The sequence below is a fragment of the Diceros bicornis genome, chromosome 10 (assembly GCF_020826845.1).
Source record: "Diceros bicornis minor isolate mBicDic1 chromosome 10, mDicBic1.mat.cur, whole genome shotgun sequence".
Taxonomy (NCBI): Eukaryota; Metazoa; Chordata; class Mammalia; order Perissodactyla; family Rhinocerotidae; genus Diceros; species Diceros bicornis.
The window spans coordinates 56804626-56818247 of NC_080749.1; the positions used below are offsets into that span (position 1 = coordinate 56804626).

Genomic DNA, 13622 nt, shown 5'->3' on the forward strand with positions numbered 1-13622 from the left:
GGCTCCTTGGCTGCTCGGTAACCCCAGCCCTGGTACAAGGATGGGGAACTCGTTGCTGCAAATTGTCACCAAGCCCTTCAGGCCACCTGAACCATGTCTGAAAGTGCGCGTGGCTGAGTCCCGGCGGTGGCCGCTCGGAGGAAGAGGCCCGGGCTGGCAGCAGTCTGGGTACCTGCTCTGGGAGGAACCTGGAGGTAGTAACGTTGTCTATATATACCCTGTAGAACCGAATTTGTGTGGTATCCACATAGTCACAGATTCGATTCTAGGGGAATATATGGTCGATGCAAAAACTTCACGTTTCTCCAAAATAGCCGGAGTCGGAAGTGGAGGCCAGAGGCAGCCGGCGCGGGTCAGTCCTCTCTTTCTGTTTTATTACCTTGGACTCCAGGAGGATCGACTGAACCTGGTGGCAGAAAGCATCCTTGTCCTCAAGAAGACCCTCACCTTTAAACAGAGGCTCCTGTGTAAACCCCTAATTGGTTGTATGAATTCAGGGCCAAAGGGCTAGGTTTTGGGGGACTGCGGAGTGAGGTGGGAGGCCAGGTAGCACCCTAGCTCTGCCCTCGAGCATGAGGTTGGGGGATGCCCAATGAGGGGGCTCACTGGCTGTTGACTGTCCTGTGGGAGGAAGAGGAGCTGAGAAGGAGGAGTGCAGGGTCCTTTGGAGCCCATTTGGGTGAGGTGGGGGTGCCCTCACCTTCTTCATCGCCCACCCCTCAGTGGCACGGGCAGGGGCAGCAGGGGCCTCTTGCCATAGCGGCAAAGCCCAGCTTTGGCTAGAAACACCCCGGCCTGGGCACTCGCAGAAAGCTTGGCGGTTACTCATTGCCTAATTTGATTCAGGCCAGCCAGATCGTGGTAACTTTTGGGTGACCCTGACGAAGACAAAGCCGGGACTCGGCCTTTGTATGGCAGAGTCCCCGTTCCCGCGGGCTGGGCGGGTGGGAGCCCTGCCCGCCTGGGGTACTCTCCGCAACTCAGAGACCACCTCCCCCACCCGCCTTTTGGTGCCCTACACCTGGACAGATACCGGGATTGAGTTCCCTTGGAACTGTGCCCACTTTGGGGGGCTGCTTTCAGGCCGGGGTGAGTGGAGAGGGCACTCGAGGTTAGCAAAGTCAGTGGCGGACGAAAGCTGGGATTACCTGCGGGAACGAGGGTGCTGGGGAGTAGAACTAACATTAACGTCTGGTGGGGGCCCTCAAATGTGCCACGGCGAGTCACTTGATTACACGTATGTTATTTAGTTAAATTTGTGAAAATTATGAGATGCTCACCAACCCGGTGATAAACTCGCTCCCTTGCTATTGGCTGGACTGGTCACATGGTCACCAACTTTATTCAGTTGACAGCAAGTAGGAGGGCCCTATGGAAGGAGAAAAAAAGACAACACGAGAAAAATTAGTATTTTCTACCTTCTGAAATTAATGGCCATGAGTTCGTATATGGTGAACTCCAAATATGTGGACCCCAAGTTCCCTCCGTGCGAGGAATATTTGCAGGGCGGCTACCTAGGCGAGCAGGGCGCCGACTACTACGGCGGCGGCGCGCAGGGTGCCGACTTCCAGCCCCCGGGGCTCTACCCACGGCCCGACTTCGGTGAGCAGACCTTCGGAGGCGGCGGCCCCGGGCCCGGCTCGGCGCTGCCCACGCGGGGTCACGGGCCAGACCCCAGCGGCCCCAGCGGCCACTACGGCGCCTCAGGAGAGCCGTGCCCTGCGCCCCCGGCGCCCCCGCCCGCGCCCCTGCCCGGCGCCCGGGCCTGCAGCCAGCCGGGCGGCCCCAAGCAGCCGCCCCCCGGGACGGCACTCAAGCAGCCGGCCGTGGTCTACCCCTGGATGAAGAAGGTGCACGTGAATTCGGGTAAGCCCCCCGGCCCAGCGACCTCTCAGTCCCCACCCCAGCCCGGTGGCCCGGGCCCCGGGAGAGGGTGCGAGTTGGTGGGGGCGAGTGGGGCTTCAATGGGCGCCGCAATTACTCTCTCCATAAATTTTTATAGCCGAGGGAGCAGGCCGGGACCATGTGGCTGGCTGCTTGGCTGTGGGCGAAAAAGGGGGTGGAGATGGGGGTGGGGTGGGGGAGGACTCCATTTTCAGAGCGGAGGGAACACGGTGGAGGAGAGGCGGCTTTCCAAAATGCCTGGGAATTCCGGCGCTGGCGGTGGGCCGGGGAGATGGGAGCGCATTTAGGGATCCCTGTCTGCCTGCGAGCCTGGGGAAGTGAGTGGGGGTGAGGGGGTGGGTGGGAGGAAGCGTGTGCACCAGGGAGAGGGCGGGCAGGAGGAAGAGAGCGGCCGGGGAGCGCGGGGAGGGCGCGGGCCTCGGGGCGCGCCAGGAAGTGAGCGCCGTGGCGAGGGGCCTAACTAGTGGCCGGGCGCTGACCTGAGTGTGTTGTCGGTTTTGTCTCGCAGTGAACCCCAACTACACCGGCGGGGAGCCCAAGCGGTCTCGGACGGCCTACACCCGGCAGCAAGTGCTAGAACTGGAAAAAGAATTTCATTTTAACAGGTATCTGACGCGGCGCCGTCGGATTGAAATCGCTCACACCCTGTGTCTGTCCGAGCGCCAGATCAAGATCTGGTTCCAGAACCGGAGGATGAAGTGGAAAAAAGACCACAAGCTGCCCAACACCAAAGGCAGGTCCTCCTCATCGTCTTCGTCCTCTTCCTCCTCCTGCTCCTCCTCAGCTGCCCCTGGCCAGCATTTGCAGCCGCTGGCCAAGGACCACCACACGGATCTGACGACCTTATAGAAGTGGGGACCCTGGGCCCATCCCTCCCTGCGCTCTCGGCCGAGGCGAAGCTTTGGGGGCAGGCCGGGCCTGCTGTCACCTCGCTGGGCTCTAAGGTACTGTAGGGTGGACCTGGGACTCGCAGGCCGCCCTCGGACTAGGTTAGCATCCTGCCCGAGGGCAGCCCCCTCCCTGGAGCAGGGATGGGGGTGGGAGGGGGGCGGGATTCTTTCTCGAAGTATATTATCATCTGGCAGGAGCTACTGAGAACAGAAAACCTTGGCGAGTCATTAAACTCATGAAAATCTCCGCTGTTGGATTTTGAATTTGCAAATGAAGGTTGGATGCTTTATCCCAGTGTGAATTTGAACATCCTCCCCCACTCCACCCCTCCAGGGATCTTTGTGGTTTGCTAATGTGGGGGAGTTGAGGCAGAAGGTTGGCCACCCTTGTGCTAGATGCTTTCAGTGGAAGTAGGAGAGCTGGGCCAGGATTTCTGAACTTTCTGGGTTGTCTATATAATTTCCAGTGTGAAAAAAAATATTTTGCTCCCGGTGGCCCCATGCCCAAAGAAAAGAAGGAAGTGGAAACGGGTTATTTTATGTTTAGATTATATTTGCTTAAATATTTATTTGTTGGGGAATGGGATACAGAAATAACTGACATCTTAATGCCAAAAATCTTAAGATGGTGAAAGGGGCTGAGTTTCAGGGAGCAGAATCAGAGATGTGTGGATTTACTTCTGGCTTTAAGCGGCGTTTTGAACTCCACCCCCTCCCCACTCCCCGGAAATGTGTGTGAGGGGCCCTTAACCCTTCTAGAGGGAAGCAAAGGGTCCACTCAAAGTTGAGTTCTTGAAAATATATTTCCACATGTGCTTGTTTCAGCACTGTGCTTACAACCAGTTCTGGGTGATTAAAGGAAGGGGGAAAAAGAAAGAAACAAATGGTCCAACATTTTCCTTCTGGGGAAAGAAAACAAAACCTCTATGTTCTGGGTCATTAGATAACGACTGAATTTCTGTTCCAACTGGATTCCAAATACCCCATATAGCAGTATTTTATAGGAGTTCGTGTATGGCCTATAGCGGAGAGGGGATGTGCAGTAGGGAGAAAGTGGGTAAGTGAGGAAGTCTTGCTATAAAAAGAAAAAACTAATGGAATCTAGAAATCCACAAAACTTGGTCTTAGGGTTTTTTCCACTGAAGTTTTTATTTTTTAAACAAATCTAAGTTTTTCTCAACCCATTAATTGGAAGCAGAAATTGTAATAGTATAAAAGTTTTCAGGCCCTCTTCCTTGCCTTGAGAATAGTGGTTTAAAAACACTCAAACAACAGGAGAGATGTTCTTTAGTCATTTTTCTTATGCCTTGCCTGGGAATCATTCAAAGCTCATTTTTCTAAAATGCTGACCCTTAAGGATGAGAGGGAAAGAGTCAAAGGTAATGACCAGAGTTCATATACTCAAATGAAACAGGACTTCGGAAGTTTAAACCCCAAAGCCTCAGTCTCCAAAAACAAATGCCTGGGGTAGCTACCAAACAGTGACAGGAGCCGGGAGGGAGTAGGGTGAGCTTGAAAGGGAGATTCAGAATTGGGCTATTTTGTCAATGCTTCAGAACACTTTAGAAGATTTCAGAGATAATTTAAAAAATATATTTAAGGGGGGGGGTGGAAAGACTTTCTCTACAGGCGTGTTCTTTGGTTCGGTGTCTCCTGAGAGCTGAGGGCAGGTATTCACTGGAGTCCATAGACTGAAATTCCACTTCTCTAAAGTATCTTCCAAGCCTTGGTCTTTTGTATTAGACCCTGGGGACAGCTCTTTGTTCCTCCTTGGGGTGAGCCTGGCTCTCAGACTTGCACATGGCAATACTTGAATATCTCCATGTCGGGATATTAAAGATGGATATTCCTGCATTATTCGCATCATTGTTTCTATGACAAAAAGCACAGAGTTCATACATAGTCAAGACGTCTTTTTTCTGATGCCCTCACGTTGAGAAGCTGAAAAGGTATTTTACTGGAGTTCGGCTAAATTACAGAATCAGGTTCATCCAGAGGACAAATTTTCTATTCGATTAGCTGTATTTCAGCTGGGAGGACTGACCTCTAAACCCTTAACCTTTTGGACTCTAACTACCCTTCTCTTCTTTTTTCCCCTCTAACATGGAGAGCAGTCTTTGGATGTAGCATTTGAAAAGAGCCGCTGTCCTTAGGCAAGTTGCAAAGTTGCTAAGATTCTTTCCTAAAACGCAAATCTGTGAATACATTGAACCTTGTCCTCGGGAGGGGGGCAAAGTGTATATTTTCACAACATCCAACTATATATATATTATAAAGATTATTACATAGATTTTCCCCTTCCCAGAAGTTCAGGTCACTTACCCCAGCTTCAGACCAAATGCCAAAACTACTTAACTGCCTTCACCCCTGCCACAGAGGAAGGACAAGAGGCATGTTTTGATGAAGAAAACCCAAGCTCCTTCTCAAACATAGCCCCACTACTTTGGAAGGTAACTTAATCAGAGAAACAGCTTCTTTGTTTATAAGTCTCAGCTCTCCTTCTCAGCTTCCAGGGATTGTCTTTTGAAATGTTAATGGAGCCTGGATGGCCCAGAGGGCAGCCCTCAACCCTGAGGTCCCAATCGGACCCCAGCGTCCATTTGGGCCCACAGGAGTGGGGCAAGGAAGAAGCAGCACCCCCTCCCACCACCATCTAGGGCAGGGAAGGAAATGAGTTTCCATCTGGGAACAAGCTCTGGAGAAAGCTAGATGTGGAAAGCCTCAGTGCCCATTTGCTTTTATTTGTTTCCAGTTTGTTCCCCCAAATATGAGCCAGGAGTGTTTGTTTTGGTGTTTTTTGTTTTAAAGCTGTGTTGGGGTTGTGACTGGGGGGGAGTGAAATGTTTGCTGAGGACATTGCTCCTCAGACTCCCATCTTACTTTGTCCACTGCAGCCTTTTGTTGGGAGATGACATGGTCAGTCAGCCCCATGGTGTCTGTTCACACAAGATGGTTTTTTAATAGAATTGACCAATGTTCTGCTGCCACTGATTAAAGTATTATTTATACTAATTGTTGCCTGTAGTTTTGATGTAATTCATTGATCTATATTTGAAATAATAAAAGGTGTAGCGAAATCACCCTGTTTTGTGCCTCCACAGCAGCATTCTTCATTAAGTCTTCTAAAAGCTGACATTCAATATAAACTTTTTTTTATTTTCTGCAATACGCCTGGCCTGTGAAGGTTAAACTGTAAGGCGTAGCAATTCTGTCACTACCCCCCTCCCCCATACACACTCCTAATTTGGCCACCATGTTTTGTGAGTATTGGGACGCCTGGGGGTGCATTCAGGCTGCCAGGAAGGTGGTGGGCACTATTTTTGAAAGGAAAATAAGTAACTTCCTAGGCTAAAAAGGGGCTCTAGATTGGCTCTCTGCATGGTCCAGGTCAGCTTCAGACCCCTTCCAGTCTCTCTTTGTGAAGTGGTGAGTGAGAGACCTCCCTGCCCCCCAACTCTGGGAGAGAGTGTGGGGTGCTGGGGTCTGGGCCGAGCCTGAGGTGGCCAGTGGCTGCTCGGACCTGACCCCTCTGGCCTCCGATCTCCGGCTCCTTCTACTTTTCCTGTGCTTTTCAGCACCACTGGGCCCTCCAGCACCTGCCCCTCCTCCCTCAGCGCCCCTCCGCCCTCCAGACGACAATAAACACTCTCCACTATAAAAAGTGGCATGCCCTATTTTTATCGTGAGGGCCTTTTCACATCTTTGCCTCTGCCTTGAAGAAGGGGCCAGGACAGGAGTCCCAAAATAGATGAGGGGGCTTGCTCGCGACAGGAAATGAGCAGAATGCATAAAATCAGACATGTGTCCTTAATATATGGAAAGGCTCGCCTCAGACGCGTGGACATGGGTATTTATAAGTGCGCAGACAGAAGTTTAAATATTCAGACGCATTTTATGATTGTCCTCTGCCCGTCTTCTGGTTAATGGCTCCTCCTGTGCCCACCAATACGTCAATACCACTGTGTGTATTGAATCGCAGGCAGGAATGAGGAGGAAGCGAGTCCGTAGCCGAGCCCGCCTGAGTACAGTACAGTAAATCGGGACCCTCGGCAGACGGCGCTTCCCGCCCGCCAGCCCGCCCGCCATGTTGGGGAGCCCTCCCTGCCCCCCGCGCCGGGCTGGGCAGCCGGGGCTCGCCGGCAGCCGGGGGAGGGCCTTTCATAACCCAGGGAATTTTCAAAGTGCGAGGAAGATGATAAGAATAGATTTCTACAAGTCCCGACCACGTGATTGGAGAAATAATTAATTCAGCACGTCCCTTAAGAAACACGGAGTCGTCATTAATCTGCCACGCAAAGGGCTCTCTCCGACTTGGAAAGTGCAGGATCCCAAGAATATCACGCGCCGAGGGGGGCCGCGCGGCTCCCCCGGCCCTCCACCCTCGGCCCCCGGCGGCGGGCGCGGGAGCGCGGCCGGCAGGTAAACATTTTGGCGACTTTTATTTCTGCAGATTTAAATCCTTAATGAACTTAGCTGTCAGGGCCGCTGACAAATAGTTCCCTTTGCTTCCTGATTTGGAACCGCGCGCGGGCGAGAAGTTGTTAGTGGCTTGGATGGTGACCTTTGGTTCAGCGAAGCTTTGCACTTATGAAAAATTACTGAGAGCGGCCGAGTGTGTGTGTGTGAGAGGGTGTGTGAGGATGCGAGGGTGTGCGGGGGGCGAGGGGCGAGGGTGCCTGCGGGCTGCTCAGAGACAACGGGAGTTGTAAAAAACCCGCCCGGCTGGGGGACGCGCCTGGCGCACGCGGGCCGAGGTTGCCCGGTCGCCTGTGTCTACCGGGAACAATGGTCGCTGTCACGGCATCTGCTGCCTATTCTTAAACCGGTGAGAAAAGGCCCCGGCCCTCTTTTCAAGCGAGGGTCGTAAATTTTTCTTTGCGTCATAATAGAAGGCTATAAAATCGAGTTGAAATTTTACCCCGGGCAGGTTTTAACCAACAGATAATGATTTCCGAGTTGCTTTTCCCACTCCCCTCCCTCCCCACCCAAGCTCTGCTGCTTCTGTCACCCGAGCAAGGAGTTTTCCCTTCTTCCCCTTTATTTTTCTCTATTTTTAATTTTTCTGGAAGATCTAAAATAAAGGCAGGAGGAAGAAGTCCCTGCCGCCCGAATAGGAGTCCCTGGGGCGAGGGGAACCTGGAAGCAGCGATACAGGGGAGAGGGCAGGGTGAGATGCAAAGGCTGTGTCTCTCCTGCTCGTTCCCATCTCAGCCTTTTTAATCTCGCACTCCAAGGAGATTCGAGGTCCCAAGAGCCACTCTGCTCCCACCCCAGCCCAGCCCACCCCACCCCCAGTTTGCCGGAGATCTGGGCTGGGGGCAGCAGTGGGCATTCTCTTCCTCCAGCTCACAACTCTGGCCCAGATGCTGGGCAGCAGAGCCTCTGTATGCATAACCTCCTTCCCTCTCGTTGCCTTTGAGGATGATTTCCGGGAGCTGGGGCTGGCTGCTTTTGGTGCTTGTTTTGGGATTGTGTGTTTTGATTTCTTTTTAGGTGTGTGTATATTTCCCCGTCAGGACAGAGACAAAGTTTCCTCCGTTATGAATTATACATTCAAACAATAACACATTAATGCAATTATTCAAAGATGACAAATGTTTATGTGCTTTGCAAGCGACTCCGGCGGAGATTCCAGGCGCTTTCTCTGAGCCGGTTGCGTTTTTCTCAATGAGAAGTGGCTCCCCTCCCACCCCCAACCCCACCCACCACAATCCACCTCGACATCCCCTGGTAAGCCCCGAGAGGAACCCGCAAAAATCCTCCCCAGCTCCGCTGGAAGCCCGGCAGCCAACAGCCTCTCAAGGCCCGGGCTTGGCGGGCACTGGCCCGGGCTATTTTATCAGTGTGACAATTGCCCGGGTTGGTGTGATAAATCATCGTAAGTAATTCCTGAAAGGGTGCGAGGCTGTTGGGGGCCGGGCGAGGACTGTAAATCTTTCCGGTTTATTGCTCTATGAACATATGCTCCGATTGAAGAAGGCTTAGATCCTTTCCTGGAGACAAATTCCCGCAAAGGGGCCCCCCTCTTTGGCTGGAGATTAACACTTGCTGTGGCCCGGCTGCTTGGCCCCTGGTGGGAGGCCAGAGGGCGGGGTGCTCCGGGCGGGGGTGGACTGGGGGCACCCACGGTCGGATTCCAAGAGGCTCCCCGAGTGGGCCTCGAGCCAGGCCCGGCCAGGTGAACAAATGGAGGGGCTTGCTGACAGGTCTGGGGGCTCGAGCCTGTCCTCCGGGACTTTCCTGTGCTTCTGGAGTGGGGATGCGGAGAAGCTTACGCTCTTCTCCCTGGCTATTCTGCGGCTGCCGGGCACTCAGCAGTCTCCTGTCCAAGACCTTGCAAGCGGCGACCGGGCATCTGCTCCCGGCTGGATGCCACTGAGAAGCAGACCTGACCATGAAAGCGAGACTTCGGGGATGGGGTGGAGACCTCCGCATGGTGCGGGATTCCGGGGTGCGGGCCAGGCTGGGGGAGGGCCGTGGGGTCTGGCGCAAGCCAGGAGCTGGAGGCCAGCCGCTGGCCCTGGCCGGGAGCTTAACTCTTCCTGCCACATGCAGAATTGTTACCGTAAATTCCACCTGACCACTCCGAGAGTGCTGGGAACCTGTCTTGATTTCATATTTCTAAAATACAAGCTCCCTCATCTCCGAGATAAGCCCGGCCAGGATTGATTCGGCAGTTCCTCTCGCCTTCTTGGAGACGCCGCGGGAAGCCGCAGCCTGGCGGTCGCTGGGCCTGCAGGATCCGAGGGCCCTGCCCAGATCCGGAGGCGCACAGGTCACGACAAACAGCACCGCAGCGTCTCGGCGGCGCCAGGCCGCGCAGAGCCCGAGTGGAGTGCCCAAGACTCAGAGAGGAGAGATCGCTCCCGGTCCCTGCCTTTTCTGGCTCTCAGAAGTAGCGATTCGTCTGCTGCGTCCGCGGACCGAGCCAAGGCCCCAAGTAGCGGTGGTGGTGATGGTGGTGGTGGGGGAGTTTCCCCGGGGTGACCGGCCTGGTCTGTGAGCTGAAGGCTCCACCTTAGGGCCGGACCTGCGCTGTCACAATGTAATTGCCTTGCCCGGGGAGGGGAAGAGCAGCGTGTCCGCCTTGCCTGGGTGCGTGCGGATGCGGGGTACTGGGCGCGGCCAGGCCGGGAGCTAGGGGAACCCTGAGCCTCTGATGCTTCACAGCCGCCTCTGGAGACGCCTCTAAGAGAGGCAGCCTCTAAAATTTTCAATCCTCGCACCAGTTTGGTGGAAGGCCGGGCCATGGTCAGAGGTCGTGGGGGGAGAGACTTTTAGAGCCCCCATCCCACTGCCTGCGGCCAGGCTGGAGCTAGGTTGGTCCTGAGCTGGGAGATGGGGTCTTTCCTTCTGCCTACAAGTCTGCCCTGGGGAAGGGGCCCTGATCCCATGCCTCCTGCCCCTCCTCCCAGTCCCCAGGCCTGGCTGCGCTCCGGGGCTGGCTGGCGTGAAAGTTTCAGCCTCAATCAGTACGATCTTCCCTCGGGGTCACGTGAACAAATATGCTCGCATTTGAAGGCAGCGTCTGTATTTCCCGACTATGAGGGGGATTCCGGGGCTCTCTCCAAATCCAGCAAGGGCCACATTCCGAAAGCAAAACAAACCCCGAGCTCTGGGGGGCCTGGGAGGGCTGGGCAGGAACCCAGGAGTGGGTGGGGGCGCGGGTGGCCGACGCTCTGGGCCTGGGAGCGGACAGGCGGGCGGTGGACCGACGGGAGCGCAGCGCAGGCGAAGCCTGCTCGGGGACTACGAACTCGTTCCTCCTGCGTTTATTGGTAGTTGAACCTCAGCCTGGTTCCGTTCTACCGGGAATTCCGTGTGCTCGGGTATATGGCCGCGTCTGCGAGCATGCAAGACCAGGGTTGGGACAGTGTTGTCTGCAGACAAAGGGGGAAGGCTAGCTCTGCCCCCCACTGGCGCCCACTCTAAGGCCGAGGACACCAGGTTTATGATAAATTGGGACCCAGGTAAGCAATTGCATGACAAACTGGAAATCTTTGGGCATAGGGCTGCTTGCTGCCCTGAGCGGGATACTAAATATGATTTATTTTGTGTAATCTCTGATCTTGATTATTGCCAATTGGTGAGGCAGCCCGCGTAGACCTAGATACACTTCTACATATACATGGAGGACGGTGATTAATCGTAAGGAGGTGCGCTTTGTGGGGATGCTCCCCGCCTACCCAAAGGTTAGGAGGACACACTACCTTGCCAGGCTTGGAGGGTGGCTGGTGGCATTGGGGGGGTGGCAGTTTGAGGAGCGGGTCAGTGAGGAGGTTGAGGGCTGGAGGAAGTATTTTGGGGGTAAATGTGCAGTTATGAGAATGGGCTGAAAAATGAAATGAATAAAAAGAAACTTTGTTTTACACTGTCACTGCCAAAGTAAGATGGAGCGTCATATTAATTCTGTGTCTTGGGCTGCCTGGCTGGGTGCAGGCAGGTTGATTTATATGTATTTAAAATAAACTCTGTGGCCAGCCAGCTCTCTGCATTGTTCTGGGAGCTAGCTCCACATACGCACGCTTTTATCTCTTGCTGTTGGCTTAACATTTCTTTCTTGGGAGGTTAGTGCTACTCAAGCTTGTCCTCCCGAATTCAAGAGAACCCCGAAACTACCCAGGAGAGTTTGGGAGAGTCCTCCACACTCCTCGCTAATCCAGGTTTTGATTTCGATAGTTGCAGAGAAAAGGTTTAGGGCTTCTGGGTCCTTCTCCCCAAAGAACCTGGAATGAAAGCTAAATCATATTTTGGCTCCCATGTCTTGTCCATCCTTTTGTTCACTTTGTCCTGTGGCTTTGGCTGGAGGAGGGCAGGACTATTCGCTCGCCCCAGGTCTTTCCAGGGCCAAAGCCTGAGTAAGTGGCTCTGTGAGCCCGAGTAAGCGGCTTCATGCTCAGGGGAATGGCACAGGGCTGGGCCAGACTGGGCCTCTGTGGGGAAGGGACCCAGAAAGCAAGGAGCACTCCCTTAGCCTAGATTGGGATGGGCCCCAGCCCGAGAGAGACCGACTTCCAGGGGCGTTGCCATCAAAAGAGCAGTAAAGTTGTTTTTGTCAATCGCCTGCGCTTGGCTCCATCAGAACTTAAAGTCGCTGGACATTTTTCTTCGCTTGCTGCCTTGGAGCTGCGCGCCTGCCAACTTAGTCAGCTGAATCCAATTACTGCGAGCAGCATTTCATTTGGCCCCATGGAGCACTCACTTATAACTTCCCCGAAAATTTCAATAATCCGCACCAAGGCTCCCTATCCTAAAGATTTTTCCCGGGGTAGTGGTGGGGAATGGGGGATGGGGCCGGGTCTGCCAAGGACCAGCTCTTCGTTGACAGCTCGCAGACCGCGTTCCCTCCCGCTCTCCCAGTTTCTGGCTGTGGAAAGGGTACTTGAGCTGGTGGCCCAGAGCCAGCCGGGTTAAGCCTGCGATTCTGGGCAAGCCGGAGGCTGAAGTTGGGCCGGTGCTGGATGGTGGGTGGGCTGGGGAGGGAGCGCGGGAGAAGGCGCTGGGGACTCTGGGCGGCCCAACTTTGGCCACCTTGGGGTCCTCTTTCCTTTCCCCTTCCCAAACCTCTTGCGCCCAGAGCCCCGAGCGCACCACGCAAACGCCCAGGAGCAAACTTACCCCGTTCCTCCGCGACTGGGAAAACAAAATCTAGCTACAGGCGTCTGGGGATCGCGGCCCTGGGTGGCCTCCCAATTTAGCCCTTCTTCTGAGGGGAAGCTTCTACTTTTAAAGAACCCTTTTTTTTCCCCCCAAAAAATTAAAAAATAATCAAGCGGCGAAAGTTGACGTCTGCCCACGTGAATGTATCATATAAAGCGGCTTCGGGACTCGTCAGTCCGGTCCGAGGGCCCGGGTACACTGCGTCTCCGCCGCGCAACCCTCGGGGCCGGCCCAGCGGAGTGGGCCCCCTGGGTCCAGGCCGGTGGGAAGCTGAAGCGGGCGCGATGTTAGGAGCCCTACCGGGCCAGGATCTCTCCGAGGCGCTTCCGTTGGGTGTTCATTAAGGGGTGAGTTATTGCTGCGTGAGCCAAAGGTCACTTCAAAGGCTTATGGCTGCGCACTCTGGTCTTTAGAAGGGCCGGGAATGCTTTGTGTGGGGCTTTCCCGGGCGAGGTTTAGTGTTTGCAAACTACTGAGTCGACAAATTGCACAGGGCAGGGATTGTTTCTCTCCTTTTACCTGACGGGGTGCGGGCACCCATTGAGCCGGGCAGTGGTGGGCAGCTTGGTCTGGTTTGGGGTGGGAGTGGAAAGGATGTTTGTTTCTTAGGGGGTTTGCAGCCTGCTCCTGACACAGGCATGGGCAGCCCAGGCCAGGAATGTGGTGAGTACTTACTGGAATAAAATCAACTCGGGGAAACCATCCGAGATGTAAAGTACAAACGAGGAAACAGCGTCCAGCTCCTTCTTCACTGGGGCTGAGCGTGGCAGCCTTTGACTGGGACCTACTCAGGCCCATCTACCTATTCACCCTCCTTTTCTGGCGCCCTATGCTGTAGCCTCCCTTCCACCCCAATTCTGCACAGTCCCTCTCTTTTGCTCCTAGGAGGGTCGGCTTGGCTTGAGGGATTGGGGCACCTGGAGCATTTAGGGCTTGGTTGGAGCAGGAGGAGAGGAACTGGTTTCCCTGTGCCTCTGACTCACTTGGCCCACCCCCGCCCCAGGGTCTGGCCCTTCTCTCAGGTCTGGGCTCCCTCTTCCCTCATCCAGCCAAGGATTTTGTTGTTAAAGGCCACGAGCTCCCCAGGAGCCAATTGAGGTCTCCTTTCTGCCAAGGAGAAGGCGCCTGGAATGGCTTCGGGCACCATATACAAGTCACATTGATTAT

The 13622-nt window shown here is 54.6% G+C and overlaps 1 protein-coding gene across 1 annotated transcript; it reads left to right on the forward strand.

The window, feature by feature from the left end:
* Positions 1 to 944: 944 nt before the first annotated feature.
* HOXD4 (homeobox D4) lies at positions 945 to 2930 on the forward strand. Its single transcript, XM_058548642.1, has 2 exons — positions 945 to 1866; positions 2414 to 2930. Exons 1-2 carry the CDS (start codon positions 1431 to 1433, stop codon positions 2752 to 2754), a joined length of 777 nt encoding a protein of 258 aa, XP_058404625.1. The 5' UTR covers positions 945 to 1430; the 3' UTR covers positions 2755 to 2930.
* Positions 2931 to 13622: the final 10692 nt, after the last annotated feature.